Raw genomic sequence first — 15,384 nt, forward strand, 5'->3', positions numbered from 1 at the left:
CTACTGTAGACTAAATACAAGATTGGCCGTGTTTGGTTGAAGCATACAATGTACTAAATATAAGCATATATGTATCTCACAGTTTCTGAAAGCTGGTGGAACAGGGGGAAAAATTTTTCTGGAAACACTTGTTTTTTGATGAGAACCAATTCTGGAATCTACCCAGAATTTGTGTGCTGTGGTATGTGATTCTGATTCAAAATAGATTCTTGCAAAAAAAATTGAAACTTGTGCAAGAATCTATTTCTTTCCGCTATGGCACACACCCTTACTGAACTTCAAAAACAACCAAAGGCTCGGGGCTTACCTCCTTATTACAACCATCCACTTGAATTATCAGAGGCATCACTTGAACACGGCCCAGAACCGGACATCAAAATTAAGCAACCTGCAATGAATGTGGAAACAATGAAAAATATTACAGAACCAACAATGGAACTTGCGGAAACATATTTGGAAATTACACTCAGGAATCATTTTTGAAACAACAGCTACAACAATCCAGCTACCAGATATGGCAACAAACCAGAAACCATCAAAAGCATACTTGATGGATACACCAATGGAGCTTAAACACATTGTTATTGAAATACCAGAATTTGGCTTGGACATTGTGGATTCAATGAACAGTGTGGATATGACAATCAGCATGGATGAAGAAGAAACCTTGCATCAATCTATTCAACAAAACCAAACCAAACTGTGGATTGTCAGACACATCAACTCAACAACCATAACTCACAAATTGAAGATTCTATCCTCACAGAAAAAACAGTTCAGGAGCCTCAATTTCCTCACACCCTTGCAATAATTTTGATGGAAGATATCAACAAACCGGGAAGCAAGATGTTCAACAAGCACCTCTCCAAATCTCACTTGGATCAGCAAGAAGAAACTTCCAACAAATTTACCCTTCAAGCCCCAGGAACCACAGATATGGAATCCAAATAAAATGAAGCCTACACCATCAGTATATGCAAACCAAATATTAGTACTACAGATTTCAATCCAGCAGAATCACAAACTTCAAGCCATTGAATTCCAATGCCTGCTAAAAAAACATTTGAGACTCTGCCAGAACAGGTTCCGCCAGACATTAACTCAACACCCAAAAATTCAAGTAGAAAACTCAATGAAGACCATTCATAAAATAAACAAGAATTGGATGGATCAATCAACAATTTATGTCATCTTGGATTGCAAAGGAATCAATTTATTTACTTATTTTCCTTAGTCAGGAAGCTCATTGCAACGGTGTGCCAGCTACGCTAACCATAGTGTTAGCGTGGCGTAATTCCGCTAACTTTTAGTGTAGCGTTAGCAGAATTGTGCCTTCTCCGCGCTAAAGCTATGCGCACAGGGTGCGCAGCTAATTTAGCTGTTAGCGCAGATGCGAGAAATTGCTCTGTAGAGCAGCGTAGCGTAGCTTAGCAACTGTAGCGGCGCGCTAACACTAACAAAGACTTGCTAACGCTATTCAAAATTGGCGGGCGCTTTTTGCCGCTATGCTAACACTTAGCGCTGAAATAGTGTAGTGTAGCATAGCGGCCCACTGTTGCTCCTTGTTCAACCATCACTGGAAATTATGCTCAACTGCTTTGGACAACTTCAGACAAAATTCAACTGCCCAAAGCTGCTTCTTGGAATTGGTTAAAGATGTATAATTTTTCTCTTTTCTAAATTATCAAAACAAGATATCAGCTCTAAATCCTGATACTATTGTGGCTTAAATCTTCCAAGGTGGGGGAGGAACTTGCATTCTTTCAAATTCACTCTTTCATCACCATCCTCCCTCCATCAATCTCAAAGTATTAATTTCACCAATTCAGAATCTCTCAAAAAATCTATAAAAACCTCAAACATGGAAAAAGTACCTCCTGGGCATGAGACTAAACTGTTCAAACCAACAAAAATCAGTCATTCAATTAAAGTTGAGGGAGGAACTCACTCCATATTTAGTCATGCTTTTCCCACCTTTATTACTTCCCTCTTCTTCTATTTTACCCACATCTTCCACGAGTGATCAGCTCACTCACAGTTCTGACTCAATTCACTCCTTAAAAAACTCACAATTTTTTTTAAATCCAACATTTCTTTTTTATTTTTTTGCCTTACTCACACACACTTATCATCTCACAGGTTGAGGACAATCTGACAAGTTGCAAACTTAACAAAGGCTCACTTTGAGATCACCAAAGGGGCAGCCCTGCAGGGTCTCTGTCTCACAGAGAGGCTTACCTGGTAAAAACTGTACAGAGTCCCAGGAATATCTGCCTGTATCAGGCTTTTTTCACATTTTCCTTTTTTAAAAAATCAACAGTTAGTTGGTTGAAGTCGCCCCTTGGGAATTAAGAATTGCTCGGCAGTGCGCTTCTTTTGATGCATTTTGGGCCTTGTAGCTTCCAACATAAGGCCTGATCCTCCAGTTTGAAGCTTTCAAGTACTGAGAAAAGTAAACTGCATAGAGAGAGAGAGAGATGTATCAATAAATCCATATGGCTGTCTCAAACTTAACACATTCCCTCCGAGGAGGTCGCGCGAAGCGCGACCTCCGCAGGAGGGACTTGCCCGCAAGCGGTGATCTTTGGCACAGGAGGAACGTGATTTTTTAAGAAAATCACAATTGTTTTAGTAATCTCACAATTTCTCTCTCATCTTACCAAGTTATTTCTCCTGATTTTCATTACATGAAAGCTCTGCATGTTGCGGAGGGGACTGCCACTTTAAAAGTTTCATTATCTGCTTTCTTCATTGTGTAATCAACGCAACAAACCATCCAACTTCCTCCTGAGGTGGAGGAGTGAGTAACTTGATAAACTGCCCCAATATCTTTTTTCCTTTCAGAGTTTAGACAGCCACCTGACATATCATGTTCAGTAGCCTCTACTGATCTCAGCTTTGTAATTGAAACTGCATGCGTGTGTCAGTGAGTTTGTGAGAGTATGGCATTGCGGTATCTTCGAGCGAGTCCGTACAATTTTGCCTTTGGAGCACCCGGACAAACAGGAATGTAGAGCTGAGGGAATAAGTATAAGATGAAGATGAAGCCCTGCTTCTCTATCTTGTGGTGTAACATACCATGCAAAAAACCCATGACATGGGGGTGTAAATACTGATGCAAAAAAAACCCCTTCATGGAGCCTCAAATTTGTTCCCTGCCATGCCAACTTTCACCGCTTAGGTGTAAGTCCCTCCTGCGGAGGGCCCTTTGGGCCCCCTTGGAGGGACTTTGATAAGTTCGTGGCTGTCTGCACAAGGAGACCAGTTTCTGTATTACAGAAGTTGATGTTGGAATGTCAGGGGGATACTGCTGTTGTTGCTTACATCAGCAGGAATGCGTCTCCAAAAGAGGCCTTTTTCAAACAGCTCTCCAGGCAATGAACCAAGTGCTATCAGCCTGTGACCGCTGCCAAATTAAACAGGAGAAGCAGGCCTTTCTTTGGTATCCGGGGCGGGACTCAGTTCTTTTGGGAAGTGGGGTTTTTGGGGGCACAAAGTTGGCCACCTGCAAAAACAAAGCACAGGGCTCTCACGCCAGGAATCAGGGATTCCATGCGAGTCCCTCCCTGACGGGAGATTGCACTTTGTGCAAGGCGCTTTGCGCCGCGCCCTCCGGCAGGCGAGGGACTCGTGCTAAGAGCATTCCCACCGCGGGCCCTAAATTGGGTCCCTATTTGGGATTTACCGACCCAACGCGACCCACCGCGGGCGCTAAATATGTGTTAAATTTAAGGCCGGCCCTAAATTTCGTGCCCGAGTCCCCACATCTAGGGACTCGTAGGGACTGTCCTAGGGACTCTCCCTCCTGGTCAAAACCTACTGTCACATGCCAGAGACAGTGAAACTCCAACCCGACCCATTCAATCTCACCCCCGATATCCTTTGATATCAATATCCGACCATGGACAACATCCCTCTTGACCCGGCGCTTGAAGCGCTCATGCCAAGCACTGACGGTGAGATTTTGACTAGTTTCTTCTGCAGAGTTCAAAGCTTTTATTGATTTTTTTTTTGCTTCTTGCAGACCTGATGGAAATAGATGTACTCTCCGCTCCACAGAATGAATTGAGGAAGAGAAGCATCCCGTTGCCAGATGGTCAGTCGAGTACTTGATCTTCTTTTAACTTTTACTTATTTTTCTTTTTGTAGTTGCCGGTCCGAACCCAAAGAATTCTAGAAAGAAAACTGTGAAACCAAGACCCAAGAAAGCCGTCAAAAAGAAAAATCAAGAGCCTCCAGAGCCTCCAAACAAGATGCCGCCGATTGAGGAGGACCACCCACCAGCGTCTGTTGAAGCAAACAAACCCAACAGCGGAGACAGCAGCGAGTCCGAGTCTGACGGAGACAATCCCCCCAAAAAAAAGAAAGCGCCCAACTATCTTGAGCACAAGGATCTCCAGCTCTGTAACTCGTGGCTTGAAACAACCAAAGACAGTCGGAAGGGTACTGATCAATCTGGAACGGCTTTTTGGGAAACCGTAACAAACCACTATCAATCAAAGATCTCTGAACCCCTGCAACCCTTAAAGAGCATCAAAAGTCATTTCGGCATCATCCAGCATGCGGTAAACAAATTCCACGGGTGTGTCAACCAAATCAACCACCGAAATCCCAGCGGAACTACTGCAACTAATCGGATCAGCATGGCTCTCACACTTTACACCAAACTTTATGAAAAACCCTTCCAATACATTTCCTGCTACAACCTGCTCTCAAAAGCGCCTAAGTGGATTGATTACAACGCAGCGATGAACAAGAAAGCCGAGCTTAAAAAGCCAGAAAAGGTGTTGGGCCCCTCCTCAAAAGTGAATACCTCTGTCTTCAGCCCATTGCCCGGCTCATTACCCAGCTCAACCCCCGCAGAAACTGCCCAGTTGTCCTCAGAAGCCTCCGGTGATGAGACAGCTCGCACTGGACCAACTCGACCGATCGGTCGAAAGAAGGCTAAATTAGCATATCAAGAGGAGAAACTGGACGCTTCAAACCACGAGCACCTCAAGAAGATGGCCGGTGCACATGTTGAAATAGCTGAAGTGGTCAAGAAGCAACAACTATTGTTGCAGAATGCCATGTCTGCTCAACAGAAGACCCTTGATTGCCTTGCGGACGAAGCGATCATGAATAAGGATCTCACTGGCGCTGATGAGGATGTTAAACGGTACTACTCTCTTGAAAGAAAGTGGATCTTAGCCCAACGTGAGCAAGAAATTGCGACACCGGCTCCAGCTCAGGGTCCAACAAGGGCGTCCTCTGCCGCTGTAATTCCAGCGTGCGGTTCGCCCTCACCCCTCCGCTGTTGCACTTGCGCAGTTTGAGGGGCTAAACTTGTTGGCCCCCCTTTGCATAATGCCTTCAATGCCGCGCGCTGGGGGCCATCCACCCACTATTTCAAACCCTGCTAGACAGGGATGGATAGTGGGTCTAGTTTGTGGTGTTTAGATTTTTTGTTAAGAACACTTTTTTTTGTGATTTGTTTTTTTTTTGGAAGGGGGAACCCTTGCATTTTTTTTTTGTAATTTTGTTGATTTGTAGGGGAAACCCTTGATCTTTCTTTCCGTTTTTCTCTGTCTTTAATAAACTTGGATATTATATTTAGTATTAGTACATAGTTTGATTTATAAATTGTTATAATTTTTGTTAACGCTGGCTTGCGCTGCATAGCTGGCTGACATAAAACAGTTTTAGCCAGCTTTTACTTGTGAGCAAGCAGAAGGGTACTCTGAAGTAGCCCAATGTGGATATGGTCTGAGTCAGCTGCAATCACATCCAGTTCTGGTTCTCCAAAGTGGTGGAGAAAACTTAAAAGGAACTGGGACCTTGTGCGCCAGTACATAACTATACTATGTAAAAGATACTGTGGTGCATACATGATTTATGACAAACTCCACAATTCACCCTATCAGACAATTAAGCTAGAAGGAATCACAAATGTGTCAAACCTACCTCCTAAAAGACCTGACTTAACCAAGTTAATCCTCTGTGGGACTGAGTAGGGAGCACCACCAACTACACGGCGGGAGCGATCGAGGATGATCCAGCCCGTCCAGCCGACGGGCGGGCCGGATTGACGCCGAAATGTCCCCAGATGACGGCAAATTGCCTGATCAGGGCCCTGCAGACGACGCGCTGCCCCATCTCTGACGGCCAGGACGTGAGGTCGGACCCGACCCCGGCAAAACCACGTCCGCTTCGCTAGGGACCGGCATCATGACCAGATATTATCGGTCATGATTCCAGACCTGTTGGGAGCTGCTCAACTCGGTCAGTTTCCCGGGCAGATGGTGGTCGGTCCTGTGCACAAGTCCTTGGGGCAACTTTGAACAGCGGGGGTGATCAGAAATTCTTGACTTTGAGAGCCAGTCTCAAGTCCCCCCTCATCATCTACCCCATCGGCCTCCCTTCCTCGCTCCTCCATCCAGCTCCCTTCCTTGCTCCTCCTCCTTCCTTCGCTCCTCCATCCTCCCTTCCTTACTCCTCCCCCCCTCCCTCCCTCGCTCCTTCCCCCTCTCTCCCTCGCTCCTCTCTCCATTGCTCCTCTCTCCCTCGCTCCTCTCTCCTCTCTCCATTGCTCCTCTCTCCCTCGCTCCTCTCTCCATCGCTCCTCCCTTGTGCGGATAATCAGCTCAAATCATTGTAATAGTAGTCTGTGTGACATGTTTGTAGTTGTATCAGCTCGGTGTACATATATCTTGTTCCTTGTTTAATTCTTGAAACAAAACCATTCTGCTAATGTAAATATTGTTACTGTCTATCAATAATATTGCCAATCGGGCCGGCGGCCCACCCGGGTCTGAAAGCCAGCATTCTGCCGCCTCAATGGCCGACCTGGTTGGTTCGGTGTACAAAGTTATGGCGTGGTGGGCTGGTCGCAATGCCACACATGTTGTCGTCTTCAACACGGCCCAGGTCGGATGGACAATCTGCTTGCTGGCATTGGCACTGCTATTACACCGGCCATCCGACCGGTGTGCCTGCCAGCTCTTTGGCAGACATCGTGCGCCCCGCCATGATGTCGTCAACCACTGGTGGGTCAAACAGAGTCCCGAGTACGGGAAATCTCTGTCCTCTTGACGGCGAAACGCGCCCGCCGTGTACAGGGAGGGACTATGACTTTGGTTTGGGTGCTTGCCTTGCAAGTGGAGTAAGGCTCTTACCCATGGTCAGTTGTTTGTAGGATTTTCTCGTGTGTGATGTGGGTATGTTGTTAGCAGCGTAGCTAACAGAGAATCCTGATTCAAATGTGGTAACTGTTGTAAAAATGAATTATTGTAGTAGACAAATATATACCAATTGTGATGCAATTGAGGACTTTCCATCAGCACTTAGAGAGCTGTAGATGGCCATTTGAATCCTAAATGAATATAGCTTTATTCAAAACCACAACCATCACACATGACAGCTATGAATCACAGGCTTAGGAAAACACATTCCTTTTCCCCAAAAATTAAAAGTTAGGGTGTGTATATTGAAATCTGGGAGGGATGTAGATCCAAAAGGAAGATTTCAAATATAGAGGAAATCCCCACCGCTTGACTAGTACTGCCAAAGATTGCACTCTCCTATTCTCAAGTTTTTGAATGTGGCGAAGCCGCATTTGAACTCTAGTGATGATATGCATATTGTATCTACTTCAGAACAAAACTCCCAGAACAATTTGCTAGACAAGAGAAACATTGATCAAATAGATGATGTGGTTGAGGTAGTGTTTCCTTCAAGATGTGAGAAAATTTTCAGCGTTGGCCATTAAACTTGAAACCGCACAAGTCTGCTAAGGCATTAGAGAGGATGTCGACTTTCCTAGCTTGAGCAGGCTTCTCGGAACTATTAGAATAATCTTCAGGCTGAATCCATTTCCATTTGACCTGTAGTTCATTTAGGATCCGATCGGAGTGAGGTAGCTTGGCGTTGGCAACTTCGGCAAGGGCTTTTGTACAAATTGCAAGCATGGCCAGCCCAAAATTATCTTGACTCAGAAAGAATGAACCCCTCCTTGTTATCGCTGCGTCAATCAACTCGCACAATTCATAAGTTTTGATCCGATCCGCGGCCGTTATCTTATCAATGTTGAACTGCTTGATCATTTTCCTAATTGGCTCCATCATGTGATGCTTAGCACACTTTCGAAACAATTCTGGCGGCTCGCTGAAATCTAGTGCGGCTGGTTCAAGATCAATTACCGTGATCAGTTAGATAACAAATCTACGTAGTATTACATTCACCGAACGTACCAAAGTCACCAACCAGGAACAATTGGGCGTAATCTGGATCGTCTGCCGAAGCATTTTTTTTTCTTTCAAATTGTATCAGTATTTCAACTGTGTTCATGAAGGTTGCCAACAATGAAACATATTATGTGCAATTGCAATCGAGTGGGTCACTTACAAATCCTCTCCAGCCAGGTCTTCAGTAGCTCTTCCTCTTGATCTGGGGTTCTTTGCGCGTTTTTTTGACCTGTGAAATCACTTTCTCAATGAGATTGAACCTGTATCCAGCCCTCTCTGACTTACCTTTTTTTTTCTGTGTGAGCATTGAAAGAAATCCTTCACTTTCTATGGATTGAATGACGAGATTAACCAGCAAGAATCATAGTCAGTGAAGTCCAGGGAGGTTGATCTAGATGGACGGGGAGAGGTCTCCGATTTTCGGCATCGCTCTTTTTTTTTCTTCCATCAAAATTCCAACAAGAAGAATTCAGAAAAAGGAACACACCGTGACACTGAGAGGCACTCGAATCGCCCTTGATTACCATCTTCTCGAACTTTGCGAGCATTCCAGGTTTTGCAGAGGCCCAATCGTGGAATACGTGGGCCAGCAGAGGCAAGCAGCGTAGGAAGTTGATCCCGTTCATCAGGCAGTTTCCTCGGGTTTTGATAGATGGGTTACGCTGCTGAAGAGTGGGTTCAAGAGGGAGGAAGTCCTGTGCCGACACCAACGAAGCCAGCGGGTCCTGACATCCAACTGGGGTTTTGACTTCCAATCATGAAGTCCATGTCCATACCAAAGGCGAAACGCAAAGTACAAAACCAGACGGATACACTGTCACAAACCGGCCTAAGGCTTTCCGTGGGCTTCTTGATTACCGGCGCGTGGCGGGAGATGAAACCGCGCTAGCTTCTCCGCACTTGCCTTTAATACACAGGCCGGACCCTCGCATTCCGGTCCCAAATCTTGACCGGGTGCAACCGCACTAAAAAATACCGGCAGACTAGCCTTTCAGAGACTCAGACTCGTCACTCAACCCATGGAAGCCGAACGGGAGGAGTACACTGTGGGTGCATTTTGGGATTGCAGATCCATCCCTGGGACGGCACAGTCCCAGTGCCGTCCCAAGGACCCAAAAGGTATCACAACTGAGCCGTAGTGACGTTGTTGTGAGGGGGGATCTGGATTTTAAATGGATTTGGATGCCTCTGCGATGTTATGTTGGGGGCTGTTCCTGGGGCACCCAAGTGCACCCGTGGTGTAGACATCACTGGACATCACTGCAAATCCTATAATGTCACCCCTTTCAAGACCGAAACTAGTTGATGTGAATTAGAACATCAGGTCGAGGAGAACATGTGCGGCTGCCGCTTCACCAAAAAAGTCAAATTTGACGAATTTGTTTCTGCAGGGGCTACAGGCAGCGGAGGGCAGCGGTAATTTCCTCCAGGAAATTCTGCGGGCCCCCCAGATTGGATGATTAATGCAAGACGCGGTAGATTTTTGCAGTCTGCGCAGACTGGAGATGGGCATTGTGCTATGTATGCCATTCTCGGTCTCCCGCACGACAGTCTGGGCGGGGGCGGGCTGATTACGTCAGCACAGCACACCACCCCCCCTCCTTGGAAACTCCGGACTCAGCCCAACACAGCAAAACGCAGGCAGAACCCAGCCAGAACCAGCCTGAAACGGAATCGCAAACGATGGCTTCGTCGAAGGCAGGAGACAAAGGAAAGGGGAAACAACCACCACCACCACCACCACCACCACCATCAACAGCAGCAGCAACAACAAAAACAGACTCACTCAAACCAGCAACAAAGAGCAGACGAACAACCGCCATCGCACCAGACACATTCACCAACCCAGACTCAGCCAAAACGACGGCAACCGCAACAACATCCCAGGGCGAACAACAACCATCACAGCCACAACCACAACCACCCAAATCAACCCAGATCGACACCGAGGAGGATGACGAGGTACAGCCGATCGACAGGGGGGAAGCACTGGTCAGAAGGCGGATGAAGGAGCGCCAACGACTCAAGAAGGAGGCCGAACGCAGGCTGCGTCGAGCAGCAGACGAAGAAAGCAACCCCAAACCATCCTCATCCAGACCCACCGCCTCACGCACCAAGACCGCACCCGCCCACCATCCCCCGGGCGCACACCGCGACCCCAGACTGGCCTCACCCAGCCTCGAATCATTCTGGGCATCCCAACTAGCAGCATCCCAGGCGGGCGCGCACCGAGAGGAGAACAGCAGCAGCCAATCCCCAGAGACTCGCTCGATCATCCGCCTCGATATCGACCCCAAGCCGAACAGCCCAGCCCACCGCGGCGTCTCGCCCGTCAGAATCCAGTCCACCTACCAATCATTCGGATCCCCCAGCCAGTTCACCGCCCCCATCATCAAAGCCACCACCCCGAGCGACCAGCAGCACAGGCTCAACCCAGCCTCGAGCCAGCAACAACAGCAGCCATCGGAGTCCGCCAAGCCGCCGTTCTCGCTCCACGGGAAGAACCTCCAGCCCGCCGCCGAGCTGGCTGCTCACCCCCACGAGGGGTACGAGGATCATCAGGAGCTGCCGGAAGAAGAGAGAGCGGAAGAAGAGGAGGGGGAGGAGGAAGACGAAGAGCGACTGTACGACCTCTCTACCCCCACCGCGCGCGGCCGCGCCGGGATCCCCAAGTCCCTCTCCGTCACAAGCGCCAGCACGGCCGGCCATTCCCTCCACCGCCAGTCCTCCCGCTTCTCCGTCGCCAACTCCAACCTCCATCCCGCCGAATCCCAGAGCCTGTTGAGCAACGACGACCTCACCTCGAACCACCACAGCTCTGTTCACACCAGACAGATCCATGAAGCCTCCCATCACGACTCGGATCACGATAAGAATAGTGAACATCAGGATAGCAGCTCTTCATCCTCTCCGCTTGACGATGATGATGTCGAGTATACACTCAAGGACAGACAAGATGTCAGTTTTTTTTCTAAAAAAAAAAAAAACCCACCCGGAACTGATCACTTCCAAATTTCTTTTAGGCCATTAACATTGAGCATCCATTTGGACTGCCGATCTGGAAACCAGCGTTGTACAAGAAATCTCGATCTGTGGCCAGGAACGCGGAAGCGGCGTTGCACAACTCGCCCACTTCGACGACCGGCTCTACGTTAACGTTCGGGAACCTACTGTGGTCGCTGATCTTTGGGACCTGGCTGGCGTTAGTAGTCGCGCTGGTGGCGGCGATCCTGTTTGTGATCCCGTGGGGCGGCAGCAAGTATGGCCGAGTGGTGTGGGAGCTGGCGGGATACTTGGTGTGGCCGTTTGGGAAGTACGTAGAGGAGTGGTCGGAGGAGGAGGAGGAGGAGGGCAGCGAGACGCAGAACGAGGAGCAAGGGCCCCACGCCGCCGAGCCTGGCCGGTTCGCCGGCTTAGACCCCGGCCGACCGAACACGTCCCGCTGGGTGACCGTGTCAGAGATCGACGAGGACGAGGTGGGGTCGATCGACCGGCTGACGATCCGAGGCGACGAACGGGTGCCGTTGTCGCCCGCCGGCCCGCCCGAGCGACGCTCGCCCAACTACGGGGCCACCAGTCCTTCGGGCCCCACGACGATGCCCAAAGACCGACTGGCCTCGGACTCGACGATCAAGTCGGACCTGACCACGATCCTCGGCCTGTTCAAGAGGACGGAGGAAGGCCCGGCGGGCCCGGCCAAGCGCCAGATCCGGGTCCGCGCCCTCGGCCGGCTCTCCTTCTGGGTGGCCTACTACCTCATCATCGCCCCGCTCATGCTGGCCGTCTGTCTGCTTTGCTGGTTCTTCGTCGTCACTATCCCGATGGCCAAGCTGCTCTGGGTGCTCGTCCAACACCTGGGCACCGAGCCGCTCGCGCTCCATTTCCGCTCCCCGCCCACATACATTGACCTCCACCGGGTCGAGATCGGTCTTGCGGCCTCTGGCCACCAGGAACAACAAGAGCCGCTCCGCGACGGCCAGCCCGACCCCGAGGAAAACGCCCACCCGAATCGCCGGCTCAGTAGTCGGCTCCCGCCCCAGCTCAAGCCCGGCCAACCAGCGCCCAAACACTCCAAGAAGTCTCTCTCCGAGAGCCGCGCTAAGGGCCGGCTCGTCAGCGGGAAAGCCAAGGTGCTTCTGTGCACATACAAGGCGTTAGGATTGCAGTACTACAAGTACACCGTCGACGGGGTCAACATCATGTTCATCATCCTGATCCCCTTTGTGATCTTTGTCATTCTCGACTTCTTCTTCCTAGCCCCGTTGAAGCTATCAGGCTTCCTAGGAGTGTTATCGTCGCAGATCGTGCTGTTCGTGATGGCTTTGTTGAGCGTGATTCCGTTGTCGTATTTTATTGGGATGGCGGTCGCCTCGATCTCGGCCCAGTCGTCGATCGGCATGGGCGCAGTGATCAATGCCACCTTCGGCTCGGTGATCGAGATCATCCTCTATGCTATCGCGCTCACCGAGGGCAAAGGCGAGCTCGTCGAAGGATCTATCATCGGCTCCGTCCTCGCTGGCGTCCTCCTCCTCCCCGGCCTCTCCATGATCGGCGGCTCGTTTAAGCGCAAGGAACAGCGCTTCAACGCTCGCTCTGCTGGCGTCACCTCCACCATGCTCATCATGGCCATCATCGGAACTCTTACCCCTACCCTCTTCTACGAAATCTATGGCACCGTATGTCGTCCGCCTCCTCTCCCGTCATCTTCTATAAACACATACTAACTCCTCTCACCTTTTGCCGTAGTTTCAACTCACATGTTCGGGCTGTCCAGATGACCTCGACCATCCCGGTCTGATCTCCCAGGACAAGGTCTGGAAATGCAAATCGTGCAGGTACGAACATCTCAGTCCTGTCAGCGACAGCTTCTATCAATCTTCAGTCAAAGGGCTGTCGTACTATTGTGCCGGCTTACTCGTCCTGGTTAGTGATTTCCTTGCTGTGCACCTCTCGAAATGAATTCCGAACTGACCCAGAATGTTCGCAGTCGTACTTGATAGGACTGTGGTTTTCCTTACGCACCCATGCGTCGCAGATCTGGCAGACTCCCGCGGCGGTGCTTCCTCATGGCGCAGGCGTGGTAGGAACCGGCGGAGACGGCGGGGGTATGGTGGGCGATCCGCACTCGTCGTCGGGCGTGGGAGCCGGCCAGGAGGGCCCGCACGAGTTCCAGCACCTGACGAGCCAACAACGGATGTCGATGTACGTGCGCAAGCTGCCGGAGATCGTCAAGCAGCAACTGCTCCCGCACCTGCAACGCTCCGTTTCCTCGGCCCGCCACCCGGACCTGCTCGCCTCGGCCAAGCCCCACCCCGTCCTGCCTGCTGCGTCTGCCAGCAACGCCGGAGGGGCTGGGCCTCCACGAACTCTGACCACCGAGGAAGTCAACCAGACCCTCCATGTCCTCCAGCTCGCCTCCCACGGCTTTCCCGCCTCCTCCTCCTCCGACCATCCCGGCTCCATCGGGCCCTCCAAGTCGCGCCCACCCAGCCACGTCCACAGCCGCGACCCCTCCCACCACCACCACCATCATCATCATCACCATCAACAGCAGCCGCAACATCCCGGCCCGCTCCCTCCCTCCTCCCACCATCACCCGTTAGTGCTCGACGAGCATGGCGACTCAGGAGACGGCGGCGGCGGCCACGACGCGCCCAACTGGAGCCGCACTAAATCTACCACCGTCCTACTCCTCTGCACCGCCCTCTACGCTATCATCGCCGAGATCCTCGTCAACGTCGTCGACGTCGTCCTCGACTCCGCACCCGGTACGACCAAGTTCCCCGAGAAGTTCCTCGGAATTTCCCTCTTCGCCCTCGTCCCTAACACCACCGAGTTCATGAACGCCATCTCTTTCGCCATCAACGGGAACATCGCCCTCAGGTCCGTCCTCCCCTTCCTCTCTCTTCTTGCCGCAAAACAGCAGTTGATGTTTTTTTGTGGATCATGTTTTTGTGTGTGTTTTTGTTTTGGGGGGTATAGTATGGAGATCGGGTCCGCGTATGCCCTTCAAGTGTGTCTCATCCAGATCCCCGCAATGATCGCGTTCTCGTCCTTCTATAATTCGGACAAACACGTCTCTGCGGCACACACCTTCACGTAAGTCCTCCGCGCCTTCTTCTGCTAAAGACGTAGTGGGATTGAGGTGGACGTTTTATGTAGGTTGGTGTTCCCTCGATGGGACGTGATCGCGATCATCTTCTCCGTCTTCTTGCTCACGTACACGTACATCGAGGCGCGCTCGAATTACCATCGTGGCACGATCCTCGTCCTCAGGTCCGTCCTTCCTCTCCTCTCTTCTCCTGCCATCGAGAGATGCTGACAGGGAAATGCGGGCGTCTGGTTTTAGCTATCTGGTCTTGATTGGCGGGTTCTATTCTGCCCCTGTCGACAGCGTATGTCCTCTCTCTCTCTCCTACAAGTCTCTCCCAAGTCTCCTGTGTTGATCCATGAATGGTTTTTTTTGTAGTTGGACGCGCTCGGCACTCATGTCGACAGCTTCACGACCCGGGTCGTCGACAACTATCGCGCCTTCGCGCCCTTCTCGGCCCACACTTCCGACACCCAGATCGTCTCCTCCGGGCTCTTCTCCTGATCTCCTTCGCTTTGTTTTCGGACCGCGGAACTCCAGACGGAACCTTTCCGCGGTTTTCTTTTTTTTTGTTCACAGGAGGCTTGCTTTCGCCTTTTCGGAGGCGCCTGAGTTCTGTTCTTTCTCCTTATTAAGAGGATTGTTGGCGGTTTCCGCGCTGTTTCGTTCTCGGAGACGCTTTCTATCCCATCCCTTAATTTATAATCCGGTCTTTTTCCATCCTCGGCAGTGTAAGTTGTTGTTGTAGTTATTCGTATCTCAGACCTGTGTGTGTTAGAGCGAGGAAGGGCGTCGATCCGGGCTCTTTTGTGTGGTGCTTGGTTTTCGCAACTTGCGCTCCTGCTCGACGCCTGACCATGCCGCTCGTTTTCTTCGTTTCTTTCGACCGTGTTTTCGGAGCCGCATCCTCTTCTTCTTCAGTAACTCATCACACGCCAAAAGCGGCAATAAAGCGAATCTTTGTGCACGGTGTACACGAACGTGTGGGGTTCGCTATTCCACTCTATTTTAAACTCTGGCCAATGGGGGCACAGAAGAATGTGGAGGGTGGACTTATGTCCGCAGTCATGA

At 50.4% G+C, this 15,384-nt stretch overlaps 3 protein-coding genes across 3 annotated transcripts; 2 read left to right on the forward strand and 1 right to left on the reverse strand.

Annotated features, from left to right (window-relative positions):
* Positions 1 to 3,901: 3,901 nt before the first annotated feature.
* PtA15_9A574 (uncharacterized protein) lies at positions 3,902 to 4,771 on the forward strand (the record flags this gene model as incomplete). The annotated part of the gene is made up of 4 exons (XM_053172797.1): positions 3,902 to 3,956; positions 4,025 to 4,096; positions 4,150 to 4,285; positions 4,747 to 4,771. 4 exons carry the CDS (start codon positions 3,902 to 3,904, stop codon positions 4,769 to 4,771), a joined length of 288 nt encoding a protein of 95 aa, XP_053024002.1.
* A 2,959-nt stretch (positions 4,772 to 7,730) lies between these two features.
* Positions 7,731 to 8,848, reverse strand: PtA15_9A575 (uncharacterized protein; the record flags this gene model as incomplete). The annotated part of the gene is made up of 5 exons (XM_053172798.1): positions 7,731 to 8,158; positions 8,229 to 8,270; positions 8,383 to 8,424; positions 8,508 to 8,549; positions 8,710 to 8,848. The coding sequence occupies 5 exons, from the start codon at positions 8,846 to 8,848 to the stop codon at positions 7,731 to 7,733; spliced, it is 693 nt and encodes a 230-aa protein (XP_053024003.1).
* Positions 8,849 to 9,741: 893 nt separating this feature from the next.
* On the forward strand, positions 9,742 to 14,817 carry PtA15_9A576 (uncharacterized protein; the record flags this gene model as incomplete). Its single annotated transcript, XM_053172799.1, has 10 exons — positions 9,742 to 9,913; positions 9,982 to 10,768; positions 10,913 to 11,180; positions 11,246 to 12,898; positions 12,969 to 13,145; positions 13,210 to 14,105; positions 14,205 to 14,321; positions 14,385 to 14,498; positions 14,572 to 14,617; positions 14,692 to 14,817. 10 exons carry the CDS (start codon positions 9,742 to 9,744, stop codon positions 14,815 to 14,817), a joined length of 4,356 nt encoding a protein of 1,451 aa, XP_053024004.1.
* Positions 14,818 to 15,384: the final 567 nt, after the last annotated feature.

Source organism: Puccinia triticina, chromosome 9A (assembly GCF_026914185.1).
Source record: "Puccinia triticina chromosome 9A, complete sequence".
Classification (NCBI taxonomy): Eukaryota; Fungi; Basidiomycota; class Pucciniomycetes; order Pucciniales; family Pucciniaceae; genus Puccinia; species Puccinia triticina.